General features: G+C 34.8%; 5 protein-coding genes and 9 pseudogenes across 14 annotated transcripts, besides 2 other annotated features; 9 read left to right on the plus strand and 5 right to left on the minus strand.

Annotated features, from left to right (window-relative positions):
* Window positions 1-3,916: part of a mobile genetic element that runs on past the window's edge.
* TVAGG3_0003110 lies at window positions 20-318 on the minus strand (annotated as a pseudogene). Its single transcript has one exon. A coding segment is annotated over exon 1 (299 nt).
* Window positions 1,637-2,454, plus strand: TVAGG3_0003120 (annotated as a pseudogene). Its single transcript has one exon. A coding segment is annotated over exon 1 (818 nt).
* On the plus strand, window positions 2,738-3,263 carry TVAGG3_0003130 (annotated as a pseudogene). Its single transcript has one exon. A coding segment is annotated over exon 1 (526 nt).
* On the plus strand, window positions 3,411-3,736 carry TVAGG3_0003140 (annotated as a pseudogene). The gene has a single exon. A coding segment is annotated over exon 1 (326 nt).
* A 390-nt stretch (window positions 3,917-4,306) lies between the features above and the next one.
* Window positions 4,307-12,406: a mobile genetic element.
* On the plus strand, window positions 4,735-5,136 carry TVAGG3_0003160 (uncharacterized protein; the record flags this gene model as incomplete). The annotated part of the gene is made up of 1 exon (XM_051219704.1): window positions 4,735-5,136. The coding sequence occupies one exon, from the start codon at window positions 4,735-4,737 to the stop codon at window positions 5,134-5,136; it is 402 nt and encodes a 133-aa protein (XP_051104690.1).
* On the plus strand, window positions 5,156-5,308 carry TVAGG3_0003170 (uncharacterized protein; the record flags this gene model as incomplete). Its single annotated transcript, XM_051219705.1, has 1 exon — window positions 5,156-5,308. One exon carries the CDS (start codon window positions 5,156-5,158, stop codon window positions 5,306-5,308), a length of 153 nt encoding a protein of 50 aa, XP_051104691.1.
* Window positions 6,046-6,818, plus strand: TVAGG3_0003180 (annotated as a pseudogene). Its single transcript has one exon. A coding segment is annotated over exon 1 (773 nt).
* On the plus strand, window positions 7,612-8,156 carry TVAGG3_0003190 (annotated as a pseudogene). The gene has a single exon. A coding segment is annotated over exon 1 (545 nt).
* On the plus strand, window positions 8,312-9,114 carry TVAGG3_0003200 (annotated as a pseudogene). The gene has a single exon. A coding segment is annotated over exon 1 (803 nt).
* On the minus strand, window positions 9,510-9,959 carry TVAGG3_0003210 (protein of unknown function, DUF4106 family; the record flags this gene model as incomplete). Its single annotated transcript, XM_051219706.1, has 1 exon — window positions 9,510-9,959. One exon carries the CDS (start codon window positions 9,957-9,959, stop codon window positions 9,510-9,512), a length of 450 nt encoding a protein of 149 aa, XP_051104692.1.
* On the plus strand, window positions 10,454-10,874 carry TVAGG3_0003220 (annotated as a pseudogene). The gene has a single exon. A coding segment is annotated over exon 1 (421 nt).
* On the minus strand, window positions 10,891-11,310 carry TVAGG3_0003230 (protein of unknown function, DUF4108 family; the record flags this gene model as incomplete). Its single annotated transcript, XM_051219707.1, has 1 exon — window positions 10,891-11,310. The coding sequence occupies one exon, from the start codon at window positions 11,308-11,310 to the stop codon at window positions 10,891-10,893; it is 420 nt and encodes a 139-aa protein (XP_051104693.1).
* TVAGG3_0003240 (Poxvirus D5 protein-like family) lies at window positions 11,348-11,698 on the minus strand (the record flags this gene model as incomplete). Its single annotated transcript, XM_051219708.1, has 1 exon — window positions 11,348-11,698. The coding sequence occupies one exon, from the start codon at window positions 11,696-11,698 to the stop codon at window positions 11,348-11,350; it is 351 nt and encodes a 116-aa protein (XP_051104694.1).
* A 5,011-nt stretch (window positions 12,407-17,417) lies between the features above and the next one.
* Window positions 17,418-18,962, minus strand: TVAGG3_0003250 (annotated as a pseudogene). Its single transcript has one exon. A coding segment is annotated over exon 1 (1,545 nt).
* Between the last annotated feature and the right edge of the window lie 118 nt (window positions 18,963-19,080).

Raw genomic sequence — 19,080 nt, forward strand, 5'->3', positions numbered from 1 at the left:
TAAAATTGTTTGGTATAACTGAAGAAGGTAATGGTCTACGTTATCTGAAGGATTTGTTTGAACATTTGTGTAAGGGTTGTCGTTGGCTTCTCTTGAAAGAATTTGGTCCAGTGGTGGATACTCTAACTTAACATCTGATGTAGCGTTAGCGTTTGAAGCTGTGTTTAAATTCACGGATTTCAGCTCTGGTTCTGGCTCTTTCAAACACTCCGAACTATAATTCTTTATGACAATATTGTTTGTCGTTCGTGAGTCAACATTTGATGTTGGTTCAATTGGAACATTAACGGCACCAGCTAAGATGGATTTGCTTCTCATTTCATATAGAATAAAAACCTTTTATATGTATGAAATGAACAATATACTCGACAAGGGTTTGAATGTAAAGCTAACGAATGAAAATATTGTTGAATTCACTGAGACAGGTGTGTGTATAAAGATGTAGAACTACTGAACAAAAGAGCAAGGGAAGAAGCAGGAATATGAACAAAGGGTGGAAGCCTATAAAAATTTATGTCAATGATGGCTCAGGAGGTTCAAACATAAAGTATGCAGAAAGTTATAGAGTTTATGCTCTCAAAGGTGAAAAGCCTTCATTTAAGAACAGCTATTCTAACGCATATCCTCAAAAGCTAACGGATGGGGAAGTGGATGATATGAATGACAGCAAAAATATTAACAGAAATGGCGACAGAGATGCATGGAATTTGTTTACCATCAGTCAATTGAAGGTTAAACTTTAAAACAATGTTGGTCGTTCCCATGGAATATTTTTGACTTTAATGGTATTAGTCATGATATGAATCTCAAGGTATGAACGAGGAGAGATGAGAGACTTATATGCTTCCCAAATTTCTTCAAAAGGTAATGTTATACCTGACTGTTTCCAAATGAGTTCAATATCATAACGTGAGAAACCTTGAAAGATAACGAAGTCAGTTATGAGACGTTTTATGTTTAAAGCAAGAAAAGCCATGTTTGCATAAGTATTGCTACAGTTAAATGGTAATGTCTGACTTTAGTTATGATGTTAGCTAATGGTGAGTCAGGCTTTGACACTAAACCTTTTCCGGCGAAGTCGTCACAAACGAGCAGAGTGTTTGAAGGATACTTTTTGAAGGGGTATTTTGAAAGTTTTGACAGAATGTAGTTTGTCAGTCGTTTCATATCGTAAACTCCTGAGTATGACGTAAGTGGTGTTTGTCAATAATTCTTTCCATCTCTCAGAAGTCTTTTGCATTCCTGACTGTATAAATTCAACGATGGCATAATATTTCTCTTACGTCGAATGTAACGTTGAAGAAATTCAATGAGTTCACTGTCTGGAACTTTAACGACAGATGCTTGAACTTTACTCATAATGTTTTCGCTGTTGAGTCCATAGAGTCTGAAGTTGCTGATATAATGATTTGGTCATAGTAAGAGTCGTTTCCTAAACGCTCTGTTATGAGTATATGACGAATGAGGTTAATGTCTTACCTGAACCCATCTTTCCACAATAGAAATACACACCATTTGAACAGAACTCATAATCTTTGCTGAAAGGAAGAATAGAGAAGAGTTAAGTTTGTCTGTAGTTTCATTCATGTCTTCATCTACGTCATGTATTAAATGCTTCATTTTATCTCCATTAAAAATGCAAGTCAGAAATATTCAGAATATAGCACCGAGTCTAACTGACAAGAGTATAAAGATATACTATGAACATGTTATGATGAAACCAACCAAAATTCAAGAAAGTCAGTATACTTATGAATATCCAAGACACTGGGTAGAGTATGTAGGAGGTGAGAAAGCTATTGAAATAACAGTTGAAGTATTCCAGCAGGAAGAACAATATTATTGAAGAACTTTAATGTTTTGAGATATAATGATGAAACAAAGAAGCAAGATAGTTTTCCTGTTGCTGTGTATGTGAACTTAGATACAGGAGATGACATGAAAGTTTTTAATACAAAGCTTCAAACGGTAGTGAGAGAACAACTTACTGCGGAAGGACATCCATTACCTTCAGAAGTTACCATAGCATATAATTTTGAAACAAACTCAATAGATTTTAAAGTCGTCTCTGCAAAGAAGTCAGGATTTACATTTAATGAAGCAGATGTATATTCGAATGAAAACTTCAAAGCTATTGCATGGTTAGATAATGACGATTGCTTTAAGAAAATATTTAAATACAGTGACTCAACGATGTCAATAGATGACCTTCGTGGAATGTTACCATCGACGTTTACAGTAGAAGGTTCAGCAGGATTGCTTACAAGATTGTCAATTGGTGGTATTTGGTCTCGTGAGAACATTGTTATAAAATCCAGTATAAGTGAATTTGCTGAAGAATCTATATTATGTCTTTCAAACTACATGTATTCGCCGCCGAAGCATTATAGTATAACAAACTTTGTCAGTAAGTTTAACATAAGACTTGTCGAACCTTCTTCAATGAAAGATGTTGTGCTACCTAAAACGGAAAGGATGGACTCATTATTGAGATGATTTTAATAGCATATTAAATGAGCTTGTTCTTGAAGGTCATTCATGATGAAATAACTGTTGTAGAAGATGTTAGCAATTGTTCAGACATTTTGAAGCGTATAGATGATATAAGAAATAAGTTAGATAGACCGCAAAGCGGTGAGGGCGAAGCCCGTGAGAACGTTTATGTTTCATTGACTTTCTCCAGTAACGAGAACTTTTATGAGATAATATTGAAGAGAGATGATTTTAATATGGGTAAATGGTAGCTTGGGCAGCTTTAGGCGCAATGGGAACAAAAGCATTAGCATTTGGAGCAAAAGCACTTGGAGCTTATGACGCAGTAAATAAAATGAGTGGAGGAAGGGTTTCAAGACATTAGATGCAAATAAAGGAAAGATTGGAGGCTGGGTTGCAAAGAAGTTAAGATTAAATAAAATAGGGCTCATAAATAAAGCATCCAATTTGGTTGCGACTGAGTCAGAAAATGCTTTAGGAAAGGACGATGAGTTTGCAAAACACGCAAAAGACTTTAATGACCAGATGAAAGGTGAAACAATGCATTTAAATAGAGTCGATGGAACTAAAGAAAATGTTTCTTCTCCACCAGTAGTTCTTCCGTATGGTCCCTATGGAATGTATGGAAACCCTTACGAAAGACCATTTGACCCATTGACTGGTGGAAGTAACTGGTATCATTACGGACGAAGAAGAAAGACAGTCAAGTTGGAGACAGACGTGAAGAAAGCAACTAAAAGAAACCAAGGAAGAGAGTTATAAAGCAATGAATTCAACAGGGTGAAAAAACAGGTGAAAAAAGAGGTGAGATCTCACCACTTCACCTAAATTTAAATGGATGTTTTCATACGTGTGAGGGTGGTGATATCATTAATTTTTTTTTATTTTTAAGTTATTTTTTTTTTATTTTTATGTAAATGACGAAAACTATTGAGATAACAAACTACAAGGTCATGAGTTCAAGAATTTGTTCTTCGTTCCTCGTGAAAATACATTCTATCAGATACGAGGGAGAAAGGGTAAAGTTAGTTTGAGCGTTTATGAAGGAATGAAGAATGGAAAGTTTATACAAGCATACGATACAAACGGTAAACGTGTTTCATTAGCTTTGTCAAAACTTACAGGTATAAACTATGACAGTGATTTTGACTCTGACGATTGGAGCGACAGCAGCGATACTGAAGAATATGAACTATTGTGTGAAGCACAGCAATGGGAAGAGTTGCAATACTTTTGTAAGTGAGAACGTTTATTTTTACAGTAGTGAGGTGAAGTGGTTGGCGGCTTTATAAATATTTAAGGTTAAGTTGGTGTTTGTGTTTGTGTTGTAAAATATACGTTACTGGTTTTGTAAAGTGTCAAAACAGCTAAGTTGTGTACGGAGGCGCGCAGTGCCTCAGTACACGACTTAGGTATACTAACTCATGTTTGCCTAAAACTTCATAATATTCTCTTGTATACTTTCTTCTATTTTTACGAACACGAATGTGAGTACCTGTCGGGTTCCCATTGTTGTCATAGTCAATAGTATTTTCATATGGGTCGCGTTTAGGTATTTCTATTTTTACTTTGTCACCTTTCTGAAGTTTGAAGCCCGGCATTCTTTCTTGTTTGTCTCTTTTGACTAAATTATTAAATATATAGTCTTTCTCTAAGTCAGGGTTGTTTTTCATTTCTTCGGGGGAGTGGTTTCCCAAACCTTTTTGTTTACGGCTATTGTAAATATTTAAAACTTGTCTCATCTTTGCCATGGAGAAGTGTCTATATTTGTCGTCATATGACATTTCATTTGCTTCACCACCATGTGGTTGGTTAAGTCTCTTAACATTTTTATACAACCGTCAATGACACCAAGAGCAGAATGGTTTTGGTCGACAATGAAATATTGGTTTACATTTTTTGAACGCAGATAGTTTTTAATATCGTCTGATTTGAAAGAACTTTCACAGTCAGATGTCAGTTTTGTTGGATGGTATTTGTCAACGAATATTGTCAAAGCAGTTTTCACATCTAAAATATTTTTGGACCATAATGGTATGGCTTCACAGTATCTTGTGTTTTGACCGACAAATATTAGCCAGTATGGTGGTCCATCTGTTCTAACTCTCGGAATGTTTTCCAAGATATCCATAAACCAAGCATTTGGTGTTGAACTAAAGATTTTTACCATGAGTGCTTTCTTTGTCGCTTTAGAAACATAGGGGTCCTTGTTTGGATTCGTCATTTTTTAACCCATAAGAAATGGGTTTATTTGGCGCATTAGCAGGAGTTGCATCCAGATTTTTGCCCGCAGTGGGAACAATAGCCAGAGGTGTATTTGGAGTTGGAAGGAAGATTTTGAGTACATTAGGTATACTTAAAGAGAAAGCACAACCTATTATACAAACTGTACAGAAAGGTTGGGATGTAGCACGAGATGCAACAAATCTTATTCCAAATCCTGAAACAAGAGGAAAAGTTCAAGGATGGATGGACAATGTAGGAAGACAAGCAGGAAACTATTATAACAAAGCAAATGACTACTATAACCAAGCAGGACACTATATGGACCAAGGTGAAAGATTCTTTAACAGAGGATATAACCATGCACAACAGTGGGTAAACAATAACCAACCGCAACCACCTCAAACTTGGGGAATGTAAAATTTTTTACTGAGATGAAATGAACAATACAGCATTGAGACAAATGGGTTCAAGATGGATTTGTCGGCTTCCAGCAGTTACACAACGTGTTTGTAAAGTTCTTCCTATACCTCAGGAAGTTTTAGACCGACTTAAAAAACCTAAACAACCAGTTGAAAACAAACCAAACTAAAATTTTTTACTGAGATGAAATGACCGAAGAAGTTGAAACGGTAGATTTGACACCACAAACAAAAAGTTCAGAACCATTGTCAAAACCTGTCAAAGAACTTACAGATGAAGAGAAAAATTCAATAATAGAAAGTGCCAGGTCTGGAAATACAAACTCTAACTACAAAGTCACTTTTCATAAAAATGGAACGGCTAGTATCTCAAAAAAGAAACAGACTCTCACAAATAAAATATTGAAGTCTGAAGGAGCTTTCGAGACAACAGATGGAAAAGTTTACTTCACTGACCAACAGTTCATTATAGAACATCTCATTGACTTAGAGTCGAAATATTCTAAACTTTACAACAAACACAAAAAGTTGAAAGGAAAACAAAAACAAATGGCATATGATATTTATGAAGATGTTGACGACACAACTGTTCCTGCAAGTGAAGTAAAGTCAGAGGAACCGAAAAGTGACGAAAAACCGATAGAAGAAGAAAAACCAAAAACTGAAGATAAACCAAAACCAAAGTTTAGTTTGGAAACTAAACCAAGTCAACCTTCATTAGCTGGTATGGGTTGGCGTCAAAGACTTATGGCAGCAGGCGGTTATGTAAAGTAAAGAAAAATATTTTTTTATTTTATTTGAAATGTACGCTGAGTTTGTTGGAGAAGACCGTTGGGAAACTTGTTTGTTAGATGAGAAATATGAAATGGCATACCATTTTAAAACAATATATTTTTACATATATTAAATGCTTCAGGTTGAAAAACAAAGAACAAAAGTAGCAGATACAAAACCGTTAGACTATATCTTTACAAATGCTGGTAGGACTATTTCAGATGAAGAAATTTCATCCGAGCATACAGGTTTGACTATCCAATTCGTTGGCTTCAAAGTCCTTCAGATGCAAAGGCAATAGGATTTAGAAGAGTTTTGTTTTCAAATAGAACTAACGCATTTATGTTCGCAGTATATTTTCATGGGCAGTATAAAGGTTCTGATGGTCTAATAGACAAATTTGACGAAATGAGAATCTTTACAGTTCGTTCAGACGAAAGTCTTGAGAAAACTCTAAATGACTTTCAAACTCAAATGAACAAATATTATTGGGAATTTCAAGAAAAATACGACTCTTTACTAAATGGAACATACTATCTGAAACTAGAATATGACAAGATGAACTCCACCGTTTCATTTCAAAAGATTGAAATTAACCCTCCAAGAGATACAGAGTTTTTATTTTGGAAAGTAGACAAACGTTCTTGGGCACAATTTCTTCGGTTACTAAACCAGAACGAACCATTACCACCAGATGGTCCATTTAAATTTATACTTCCACCAGCAGATTTGACAGTTTATAGAAACGTGTTTGACCCTCAAAATGTTATGTGCCATGCAAGTTTCAGTTCAAGCAACAATAGTTTTCTATGTATTGGTAAGGACTTTTATGACTTTGCTTCTAAATTCTACGAACCACCTAGTAACAGTTTCTCTGACTTTCAAGTTTGGTTCACAACAAATGGTGTGCAACATATTCTTCCATTGTACTATGACTTTTATCTCGAATTGTCTTTCATATATAACTACGGAAAAGTGCTGAAAAAGTATTGAAAAATAAAGTTTAGGTGAAGTGGTGAGATCTCACCTCTTTTTTCACCTGTTTTTTCACCTCTTTTTTCACCTAATTTTTCACCCGTTGAATTTTGTATAAAAACCAACCGCCGGAATTCAGACTGTTGCTATATTCTTCACAAAATGCTTGTTTTGAGGTCGAGCCACTTTTGGCTCCACCGTATTCTTTCAACCAAAACTCATGAAATTTGGTCATTTTTCAGCAAAAATATATTTTAGGTGAAGAGGTTAGAGAAAATCTACCCTAAAATATATTTTTGCCGAATTCTGTATAAAATTCTGAGTAAAATGACATATGGAACACATACTTTTTCAGTAAGGACATATGAGGTGAAAAAAGAGGTGAGAAAACGGGTTAGATCTCACCTCTTCACCTAAAATATATTTTTGCCGAATTCTGTATAAAATTCTGAGTAAAATGACATATGGAACACATACTTTTTCAGTAAGGACATATGAGGTGAAAAAAGAGGTGAGAAAACGGGTGAGATATACCCTTATACCCTAAAATATATTTTTGCTGAAAAAAATGACCAAATTTCATTATATAACTGTTATTTTTGACGAAGTGAACTTTTGCACTTCGTAAAAAAAAATCCCTGAAATCATATCTTTTATACAAAATAGAAAAAATAACGTTAGTTTTTTTAAAAAATATTTTTTATCTTGTATGTAAAGACAGAAAATGTTAAAGGTTGAGTTTGAAACAGTTAGAAAGATAGACAATGACACCAAAGTGGTTAGAATAGGTGATTTAAACGTAAGATACTCAAAGAAATACAACAAATATTCTTTGTCAGACATTTTATCTCCATCTGGAAAGAAACCGAAGGACTGGGTTGGAATTGCTTCTACTCAGAAAATTTTGACAAGAAATCCTGAGCTTATGATATCGGTAAGATTCTATGGAACTACAGCATATCTTATAGACAAAAGTCTTATACCAATAGTTTTGTTATGGTTAGACCCAGTTGTTGGATATAACTTCATAACATATGGTTCATTCGATACGGAACGTTGCAGTGAAGGCTTACTTTACATCGTTCAGAAACCGAAGGACTTCAACACAAAAAGATATAAGATAGGAAGAACATATAATATAACTCTAAGATATGACAGTACAGTCAATAGAGTCAAGGTTGTGTTTGTTAATGATATGAGAGCTGCTGAAACAGAACTACTTGAAAAGTTTGAGAAAATGTATGGTGCTCCCATAAAAGGTAAAGAAACGTTTGAAGTAGATGAGATAGATAAAGCTATAAAATTATTTGACGAAGTTGCTGAAAAATACATGTAAAGCGTTTATTTTTGGTCTTTTGTGAAAGTCAGAAAATAACGCTAATTTTTTATAAAATATTTTTTTTATTTTGTATGTAAAGACAGATATGTCAACATCAGAGAACACAACAAAAGTTATAGTCCATGAAGCTATAAATGAAGAATATGAGTGGGTTCAGTTTAACAAACAGTTACGTCTCATTCGTTCGGTCAAAGACGATATGTACCAAATGCAAAGTATTTTGACAGCATGTTTTGCACCAGACACTAAACACGCAGACGACTGGTTCAGAAACCAAAGCACACAAGAACTTTTGAGTGAAATTTCTCTAGACCGACTTTTTTCGGTCTTGCATAAAACACATGAAAATCGTAAAAATTTGCCAATAAATTTAAGAGGTTGGTATGTTCATAGACTTTTAGTAAATGCTGTTGCAATATGGGCTTCTCCTCGTTATGCATGGTATATTTACAGACTTCTTGACGATTTACATACAGAAATTAGAAAAGAGATGGAAAACAAGCTTGAAGCAAAAGACAAAAGCCTTCAGAAAAGAATACCACGTTCGGTACCAAAAGGAAAGGAAAAGAACTATAAGTATATGATTTATACTGAAGAGATGGAAAATGAAGAAGACAGAGATATGGTTATGTTGCATTTAGTCAGAAGAAAAACAAAAGCTTTTACGACCTTGCTAAGATTTACAAATCTAACAGAAATTGGTTCTATCGCGAAAACTTACCGATTTCAATGACCCCAAATGAAGATGTGAAACAAATAGTTCAAGATACTTTACCTCAAACACACTATGATATGAAAGGTTGTACAATACTTACCTTCAAAGAAGATTTGCCATTGTTAAAGGAAAAAATAACAGAGTATTTTGACAACTTCAAACAAGTAGGGTAAATGCACTCTTTATTTTTACGCTTGACTTCAGATGGCTCAGGTAGCTCTATAAGGTAAATTGCCTTGTCAAATCCTTCTGGCATTCCGAGTCCTTCCTTCCGACAGGAAAAATATTTTCCTTCCGACAGGAAAAAAATTTCCTTCCGACAGGAAAAAAATTTCCTTCCGACAGGAAAAAATTTTCCAGTTGTCCGTCCGTAAACCATTCAAATTTTCGAAAATTGAGAACTTTTTGGTCGAACTTCAGAAAAAGTTTTTCCTTCCGACAGAAAAAGTTTTTCCTTCCGACAGGACACAAACGGATGACTGACGTTCCTCTTCCTGAATGTCTTCCAAAGCCAGAAGAACCGAAAGCTGCAGAACCACAACAGACTAAGACTAAACACTTACATTTTTTACGCTTGACTTTTTACAATTTGAACTTTGTTTGCGTAGATATGAATTCTGAAAGAAGTATGAGGGTCTTGTATGACTTTGTACTTCTCCCATAGTTCATGTCTGTCAAACTTACCTGCCATGGACTCTTTCATAAGTTCCATGAAATCGTCTTCGGACAATCCGGGGAAAAGTACAATGTCAGTAAGTATTCTCTTTACATCCTTACTTAAACTCTTTGCTGTCTGTACACAAATGACAACAGAGATGTTGAAGTGTCTGAGCTTCTTAAGAATTCGACACATGTCTTGTTCTCTATTCTTTAACAAAGGATGAGAAGCAAAGTCATCTAAGATAAGAAGACATCTGTGAGGGTAAGTCTTCCAATCGTAAGATTGCAATTTCTTCGAAATGTATTCTATCTCTTTCTGTTTGTTTCTGAAGTGTTTCTTCTCTAATATTCTCTGCATTTCCTCATTTGGGTCTTTAAACTTCGAATTATATACTCATTTATAGCATTATACTTCAAAACTCTTCTTTGGTACTTCTTTATCCAATCTAACAACTCAGAGTCTTTTATACATACTAACTTAGACTTCTTTATAATATCTTTGAACGAATTGACGGTTTGGTCAAATTGACCAGAAGTACTACAAATGACAACTAACTCATAGAATGGGTTCTTCTCATCTAGTTCTTGTTGTTGTGCAGCCATTTTAAGATAAGTGAAAGTCTTACCCGACCCAGGCGGTGCAATTAGACCTGTTATACCATTCTGAGCAAATAAGAACTTGTCATGTATGGGTTTTATCTGAGCATTTTCCAACTTCCTCTTGTTCTTATTTAAAACATTCTCAAATTTTTTGTCAATGTCAGCAAACTTTTTTTCTAACATATTTTTAGAAAAATTAAAATTTTTATCTTTTAGAAAATGTCTAGCGATTTCGCTATCTATATTCGAGACAAGCTTTTCGACAGCAAAACATCTGTCGACCATAAAAATCTTACATAGTGTAAACAAGAAAGGTGAATTTGTTCTAAAGTTCTGTTTCTGGGAATATGACAAGAACCATAAAACATTAAGCAGAGCAGTCTTAAAATTTGTCAATGACAGACTTGTTGACAGAGATGACGCCTCTTGGAGAGATGAAGTCCAACAAAACTTCTTAGAATGCAAAGAAGACACATGCACTGTTCTTGAAGATGAAATAGAAAACAGAATAGAAGAGCTATTAAAGGACAAAGAACTTTTACAAAAATATGGTTCTGAGAAGTTTGACATAACTCCACCAGAAAAGAAGAAGAGAGAAAAGAAAGAAAAGAAAGTAGAAGAAGAGAAGAAAGAACCTGAACCAGTTCCAGAGAAAAAGAAATTTGACATGTAAAAATAAAATTTTATTTTTAGAACATTTCTGGGTCAATGTCAATGTTCTCTTCCTCTTTAGGAGTAAACACTGGCTTAGACTCTAAAATCTTTTTACCCAATTTACCTTGAACTTCTACAACTTTAGACTCATAATATTCATAGTCGTCTGCTTTCTTTGGTTCATAAGGTATAACAAGTTTGTATGCTTTGCCTTCTTTAAGGTTTGAGAACCTTCTGTCAAAACTTTCTTTGACTGTTAACAAACCTTCTATGTCTAAGTCTTCAAATTTCGCACCATTTTTAGTCACAATAGCAAACTTAACTGGTTCGATGTTCCAAACTTTGCTGAATGAAGACTTTTCAAAATGGTAGAAGTAAACATTCAAATATGTGAATGGGTCTAGTTCTTCTTTAAGTCCTGACATGTACTTGTTGACTGAGATGAATTTTGTCATCTTTTCTATCGGATAAAAAAATATTTTTTTTTTAAATTTACTCAGAAAAATTTTTCTTTGTATATACACCATTCTGTACGTCTAAAAGACTTTTGACATTTGCCAAGAATGTTCGTTTAGACGCTGTCATATAACCATACTCTTGACAATATTGTTTATACGAATCGTACAATGACCTTTCATCTAAACACTCAAAGTCAGTTTCATCTATGAACAGTTCATATACACTCTTGTTTGCTTCTAACAATGTTTGTCTCTCTTCGGTATGTGGAATTTGTCTTGGATTGAACTTTGAAATATCTAATGTCATAAAATATGAGAACAAGTGGTTGTAAAAGTCAGATGTCAAAGTTTCTGACAAAGCGTCAAAATATTCTGTATCTTGCATATGAGAATCTGACGTTCTGACAACTACATATCTTCTGTCAGAACTTTCTAACTTCATCGGAACAGCATTGTTTGAAACCATAATGAAATTTGCAACATTTTCACAAACTCTTTGGTCTTTATATTTTCTTTCAACAACTCCAACTTTGTCTGTTATAAGACTCTTCAAAGCATCTGAGTTTAAAACTTTTGTTGTATCTATACTTTGAAGTTCGTTACATACTATAAGTTTCATATTCTCTATTGAAGAGTTAAATTTACCGCAGATGTTTTCTAAGTTTGTCATATTAGGGTTCGAATAGCCCTCTAACAGTTTGCATAAGATATCTGTAAAGAATGTGTTCTTACCTGTTCCTTGTTTTCCAATTATAATGAGAGCAGTTTCATTTTTAGCACTTGGATGTTGTAAGATGTTTGCAAACCAACATAAGATATACTCATAGACTCTTTCGTTTCCATTGCATATAATTTCTTTGACATGGTCTAACCAAGCTTCTATAACATTTTCTTTCCATTCTACTTGTTCATATTTATATCCAGTGAAGATAGAATAGAAGTTTGGAGATGGTGTATAGAACTTTATACCACGAACTGAAAAATCTTCAAGTTTTGACAATAAGATATCCCAAGCATCTAACATCTTCATACCAACTTGTACGACTTTTATTTTCTTAAGTTTCTGTTTACATTCTTGTTCTGAAACTATTGTCGCTTTAGTTTGTTAAAGACTACATCCCATTCTTTCATAACATAACATTCTGGGGCAGAGTCGACATAAATGACTAAACGTTTCAAATTCTCGACTGCTTTGTTATAGTCTCGAAATGGACACATATTTCTGAACGCTTGGAAGTCATAAAAATCTGAAACATCTATTCTGTACATTTTTATAAAAATAAAAAAAATATTTTTTTATTCTTGAGCTATTTGTTGCATTTGTTGTTCTTGAGCTATTTGTTGTTGAAGTTGTTCTTGTAATACAATACTTTCACCAGTTGCATCTTCCAATTCGAAACTTTCTGCCGTCATTGACAAATACATAGGACATAAAAGTTTTACAGGAACAAAGTTTGCGTCAACTAAGGTTAAGTTTATGTTTGCTAAAGTGTTTGAGTTTACTAAAGCTGAAAACTCTGCATTCGAAATGAACAATAGGCAAACCAGCAGAGAAAGTGTTGTTTATACGCATAAGTATTCTTTTGGTCATAGTAGTTTCTGTCGACATTCGAATAGCACTTTGAACCTAAGTTTGAAACAATATATAAAATAGGTGTGCTTAAAGTCAATGGAACAGACATTCCTTGTATGACACCTTTTCCTGTTATAGGAAACTGTTGGTAGTAAAAAACCAGATATAAAGTTTGTATTATAGCTCATATTGTTTATAGTAAACTCAGTCGGACATCCAAACATAATGAAACCTGCTCTAGTTGCAGCACATGTGACACCTGTACTTAAAGTATTAAATAAGTCAACAAAACCTGTTGGTGGTATATCTGAGTAAGTATCTTCAAAGGAGTATTTTTTACCATTCACAACAATAAAATCTTCTGGTGTCAAAAGAGCAAAACAGGCTTTAGTCGTCATTGTGTTTTAAAGTTAGTTTACAATATCGTCCTTGAGGACTTTGTAAGTTTGTTGTTATAGAATTATATGACTCAGGGTTTTTAGTCGTAATAGTATAAACCATTGTGTCTTCTGCATTTACATATATTTAAAAGTTTTTCTGAAAGTGGAGAAGAACTTCATCTAAACTTTCACATGGCGTTTCTTGAAGTTCTCTGTCTAAGAAGTTCAAATATTTTGTAAAGACATAGAACTTTTCCTTTGTCTACACGAACAAACAAAACAGGGTCTTTCATATCGTTCAAAAGTGTGTAAAGTCCTTTACATGAAATAAAGTCTATATTATTTTCTTCAAACATCTTTCAAGAAGTTTTGACATTTTTACTTAGCAAATAAACTTTAATGAAATGTTGTGGTCGTCAAATATTTATAACGTCTGGGAAACTATATTTTAAGTTCAACGTTTCACCTCCTTTCATAACGTATATCATGTCAATGACATTATATGAAACACCACAGCAACCAATGTCGGGCTCTATTTCTTTGATGTTTATATCGTCTGCCTCTGTCAAAAGTTTCAATAGTTCTTTCAAAACTTCATGAGGTGCAATGACATATGAGTTCACTTTTACAGGGTTGTGTTCGACCAAGTTTAACATTATACCTAAAGCTTGACAAATCTTCTCCTGAGTTTGAAGTTTGTCTTTCAGTTGTTGGTAGTCGTTTCGAATATCTGCAACAGAACTTAAGTCTCTGCTAACTTCAGGGTATGTTGGTTGTTCTTTACAGGAACTATTGTTATACCATCTTCGTCTTCGTATGGTTTCCCCACTTCAACATCTCTTTCTTTGACATTGACAATAACACTTTGACTGTTTGTTTGAGTTGGTGAATTTAACTTCACATCTGCCACCGCATTAAACCTTTTAAACACTTACGCTTCTATTTTTCGGAAATGACATTTTACTTCGAATAAAAATATGGACGTATTTGAGTATCTCTTCGAATTGAAGCAGAACAAAGTTTACACACACAAACAATACAATACATTGACAGAATAGTTCTTTACACAAACAATGGAAAATGTTATAGAATAGCAGTCTTTGCTGAACCAAATATTTTCATAAAGCAAAGAAAGTTGGTATAACTGAAATGGTGAAAGTTCTTGAAGCAGACAAAAATATAACTTCAAAACTTACAGATATTTCTAAAGGTAAGTTTATAATACAATTTTATGTCAAAACTGGCGTACTGTCAATATTTGATGGAGAGAAGTCAGTTCAAGAACAACTTACTGACCTGCTGCCAAAATCTGCTCGATGGAAGCTGTCGTTATGCCAATCTGAGGAGCCCCAGCAGGTTTCATCGAACGAATCTTCAAAAGAGCATCTTCCGTGAAAAGTGCTATTGGTTTTGTAAACTTCTTTGCTTTCAATTCATCTGGACCGTCTCTGTCACCAGTATATTGTATTTGTACAGTACCAACAGTTGAAATACACATAAAGTCTTCTGAGTCAGCAAATGGAATGCCAAGCCAAAAGTTTGAACGGTCTCCATTTGTATATTGAGTTTTTGACCTCCTGTATGAGTCCATACTTTCACATATGGCATAATAGAACTTTGCATTTCAGGGTTAATGGTTGTTGTGAAGTTGTTGTTAAAGTTTCATAGCATCTAATGTCAAGTTGTATGACCTCATATCCTCAACTGTAGAATATTCTTTCTCTTGGATAATATTTGCCATCTATGTTTATATGATATTTAATACCGGGGTTGTAGAAACAAGAATAGTCATTTATAGTTCGTCTGAACAGTACAAACATAGTATCTGCATGTTTCATTGCAGTTGTTAAAGCAATATCTGTTCTTGCACTGGGTCAGCACTTTGGTTTCCAACTTCACCTGCAAAGTCTTTGACAGATATTTGGTGTATAGGGAACATAAGTGGAACTGCAATATATTTGGCAGCTAAAGCATTTGAAATATCTGGGTCCAACATATAGACTGCAAGTCTGCTTTCTATTCTCTTGCATTCAAATTTTTCGCATGTGAAACTTAACTGGGTCCCAAGCAGTTCCAGCAGCATTGAAATAATAGTTTACTTCAGTGTTTGAAGTTTGAGAACCAAAGTCTAAGTCAACTTTGTCTTTGCAAAAGTCACAGAACTTGGCTTCCACCAGTTCCAGCTACAGTAAGAGTGAATGGGTCTTGTGTTGGTGCAATGACTAAGTTTTTTTGCTTGGAGTAAGTTCGATAGAAATTTTTCCTGCCCAGTTTGGCAAGTATCTTAAAAACCTGAAGATGAGGAAAGATGACAAAGGAACTCTAAGTTTTCAGTTTACTTTGGTTACTGCTGCTGCAGTTTGTCCAGAAAGGTCAACATAAACTCCTGGAACGTTAGGGTCAAGTCTTCTTTTTTCTCAATATTTGCATACTGGTCTGTTTGTTCTCTAGCTTGTGGTTGTACTGAGTTTCTCAAAGCGAACCATTCATAGTTTGCCCATGTTACTGTTTGAACTAAGTCAGAGTTAGAATATATCTTATATCCCATGAAAACTTCTGGAGCATATTGGTATCCGACATAGAAAATTCCATTGCAACCTTTTTGTCAGACAACTTGGCAGAAGGTTTTATTTCAATGTCTTTGTTCCACGTATAAGAATGAGTTGTCAATAGAAATAATATGAAACCTGTCGCAAGCAATATCTACTGTTGTTGAAGAACCTTCTCCAACTCACCTACATTTCCATAAGAAACAGCAGTTGTATATTCGTAAGTTCCAGGAACTATTTCTGACCTTCTAATGGCATTGTCGCATTCGTTATACCATTCGAAACATTTCCATTCATGGCATCCAAAACTGTTGGCGTTATATTCTGAGCGGCGTACATTTCATATGGGTAAAAATATAGAATAGTTGAATTTATATGTCATAATAGAACCCACGTGACCAAGCTTTACTTTCTTCCTGGCTGAGTTTTTAACTCTTCTTTTTCCTTCATTGCCACTACTTTCACTAGATGAAGTTACTTCTTCACTACTTTCACTTTGTTCTACTCTTCTCTTCTTCTTTGGTGTCGCTTTTGGTAACTTGCCTCTGCTTCAAGTTGTTGCATCTTTGCCTCATGTTCACCTAGTATGTTGTAATTTCCCATGTCCTTTTTGCCTTTGGGCTCTGGTCGCCCATCTCAGGTAACCTATATCCTAGAAAATTTTGTCATAGTTTGTATTTGAGTCTTCGCGTATTGTTTGCATGACTCTTTCCTGAGTTTCCGGTTCAAGCTCTTCAAACAGAGCTTGTCCATATGGAATAAGCTCGTTTCCAAATATATGTTTTGTAGCCATTCTGGTTTTCTTTCCATGTTACCAACAATCTTTTGTGAATGGGAAAGCTTTTACCCAATGTTTCAGTCTTGCGTCATTTATTTCTGTAGTTGGTTTTATTTTGTCAAGGAACATGTTTTTCATACTAACATTTCATTTGGTACTGTCCGTTTGAGTTTTCTTAAATATTCATCCCTTCTCGGTTCATTGTCTGCAAAGTAAGTTTTTATGACATTTTGTAAACTTTCGTTTGCAAGGTCATGTACAATAGGTTCTCTTCTTCTCTCTCCCTAACTTTCTTTCTAAACTCTTCACCAAATATACCATCTTATGGTTCTGTGTAGTTCTTTGAGATAAATGTTCTAGAACGTCAGGTGTTATATTCCATCGCCATGTTCATTTCATACTGGTCCAAAATATCTGCATCTTTCATATCTTTCATGGCATTAAAGCCGCGCTGAAAATACCAGCTATATCTGGTTCACCATTGACTTCCATTGCGTCTACAACTTCTTGGAATTGTGGTTGTAAGTTTATGAACCACCTATCGGGTTAGCTTTATGACCCCATCTCATTGTAGTTCATAGTCTGCAGAAACAAAAGTAGGTTTGTTTTCCATATTGGTTAGGTTCTGAATGAACTTTAAACAATGTTTCATTTTATATGTTTTGTTGAAATTTAACCTTTTATTTTCACCGAGTTCAGCCAAAGATTGAACGTTATATGGTCGTAAGTAAAAAGGGTGTTTATTTGTGTACATTTTCTTTCAGTACTTCCATTCTATGCTGAATATTTTCATCTGGTGTTGGAGTCTTTTGTATGTCGGCAACATTTTTCGATATTCTTCTACTATGTCAGCCGAATTTTTCTTAGACTCTTGGAAAGATTCCATATTCACCTCATACTCTTGTTGAGGGTCAAGATTTTTCGGCTGTTCCAAATCTTCATCTAGTTCTGTGAAGTTAGTTTCCAAAGGAGGGACTTGTTCGTTTCCTTCAGGCTCTTCTAGCTGTTGTTGCTGAACTATTCTTCCATGTCTGGTTGTATCTGAACTTCTTCTGTGGAGTTTTCTTGTACCTCATCTGCTGGCATTTCATATATTCCGAGACCGTTTTTAACAAGTTCCCTATCTAAGTCATCCGGACTCATAAACCTTTCTTCTTTCGTTCCGTCTCTATTTTTTACGCGTTTCATGAAGAGAGTTGAATTGTCATTTAGCTCTGACACCAAATATCTCGAGTAAATTCAGTCATGTCATTTGGATGAAATGCTATTAAATCATATCCCTTAGCGAGCTTGTATTTTCCAGGTTTGAAATTATATCCCATTTGGTGCTGAGCCATAAAGCTAAATAGGTTCGGGTCAGTATTTCCTTCCTTGAACTTTCTAATAGCTTCTTTATATCTGTCACTAAAGTCAAGAGTAGCTGGGTAACCATAATCTTCCTTTAGCATTTTTAAGAATTCTTGGTTTCCTTGTTCTCTACTTCTTTTATGTGCAGGGTTTTGAACTGTTGGTTGCTGTGCTGGTTGTGGAGGTGGTTGTTGTGCTGGTTGTTGTTGTTGTGCTGGATTTGGTGCATGCCTGTGTCTGTGTCCATGTGACGATGTAAATGTTTTAGGTAGTCCTGGTGCAGGTGCTTCTCTTGGAGGGTTTGGTGGTATATAGGTTCCACTAGCTAGTATATAAGTTCCACCAGCTGGCACATATGTTCCATCTGCAGCATAGTGTCCTACCTGACTTTTCATTTTTAAGAAAGCATTTACTAGGTCTGTTTTGGTCTGTTGTAACTCTTTTTCTTGACTTTCCACAACAGCTGCTCTAACGGCGTCATAGGCACTTTGAACTGCCTGTCTCGTTGCTGCATCTGTTATTTTCGTCATATTTTGTGCTACTTCTCTTAACTCTTTGTCGAAACCTTCAGACTTCAGTTTCTTTCCAGATGAGAAGTCGTTCACTAGTTTCACCTTACTATGAAGAGCTTCGAAGGCGTTCTTAAAGTCAGCATTTGTTAAAGCTTCATTTGAACTGTCTTCATCCGCTTGTATTTTTGTCCTTATTGACCCTATAAGTTGGGCTGCTTTAGCGTTGGCTTGGGTATCTAACCAGTCATTGTTAGCTTTTATATATTCTGCGCTTTTCATTGCCTTTTGCATGGCTGCGTCGTTATTTTTACTTTCTTGTGCTAAGTTTTCATACTGTACGGTTTGGTTTTGCAACTGTAAAAGTTTTTCTGCCTTTACATTTGCTTCAACTTCTTTTTTATACTCATCGCTATCCATATATGTCTTCAGGGCTTTTTGTTTTATCTCTTCATCTTTCAGTACTTTATATTGAGTAGTATGGTTTTTCAAATTTACAACATCTTGTTCCATTTTTGCTACTTCTGCTGCTTTTTCTGACACTTTTTTCGCATATTCCTCTGTACTTAGTTCTTTCAGTTGTTCTTCTTTCTTCTTTTTCTCTACGTTTAACTCATTGAGTTTCTTTGTG

This window comes from Trichomonas vaginalis, chromosome IV (genome assembly GCF_026262505.1).
Source record: "Trichomonas vaginalis G3 chromosome IV, whole genome shotgun sequence".
Classification (NCBI taxonomy): Eukaryota; Parabasalia; order Trichomonadida; family Trichomonadidae; genus Trichomonas; species Trichomonas vaginalis.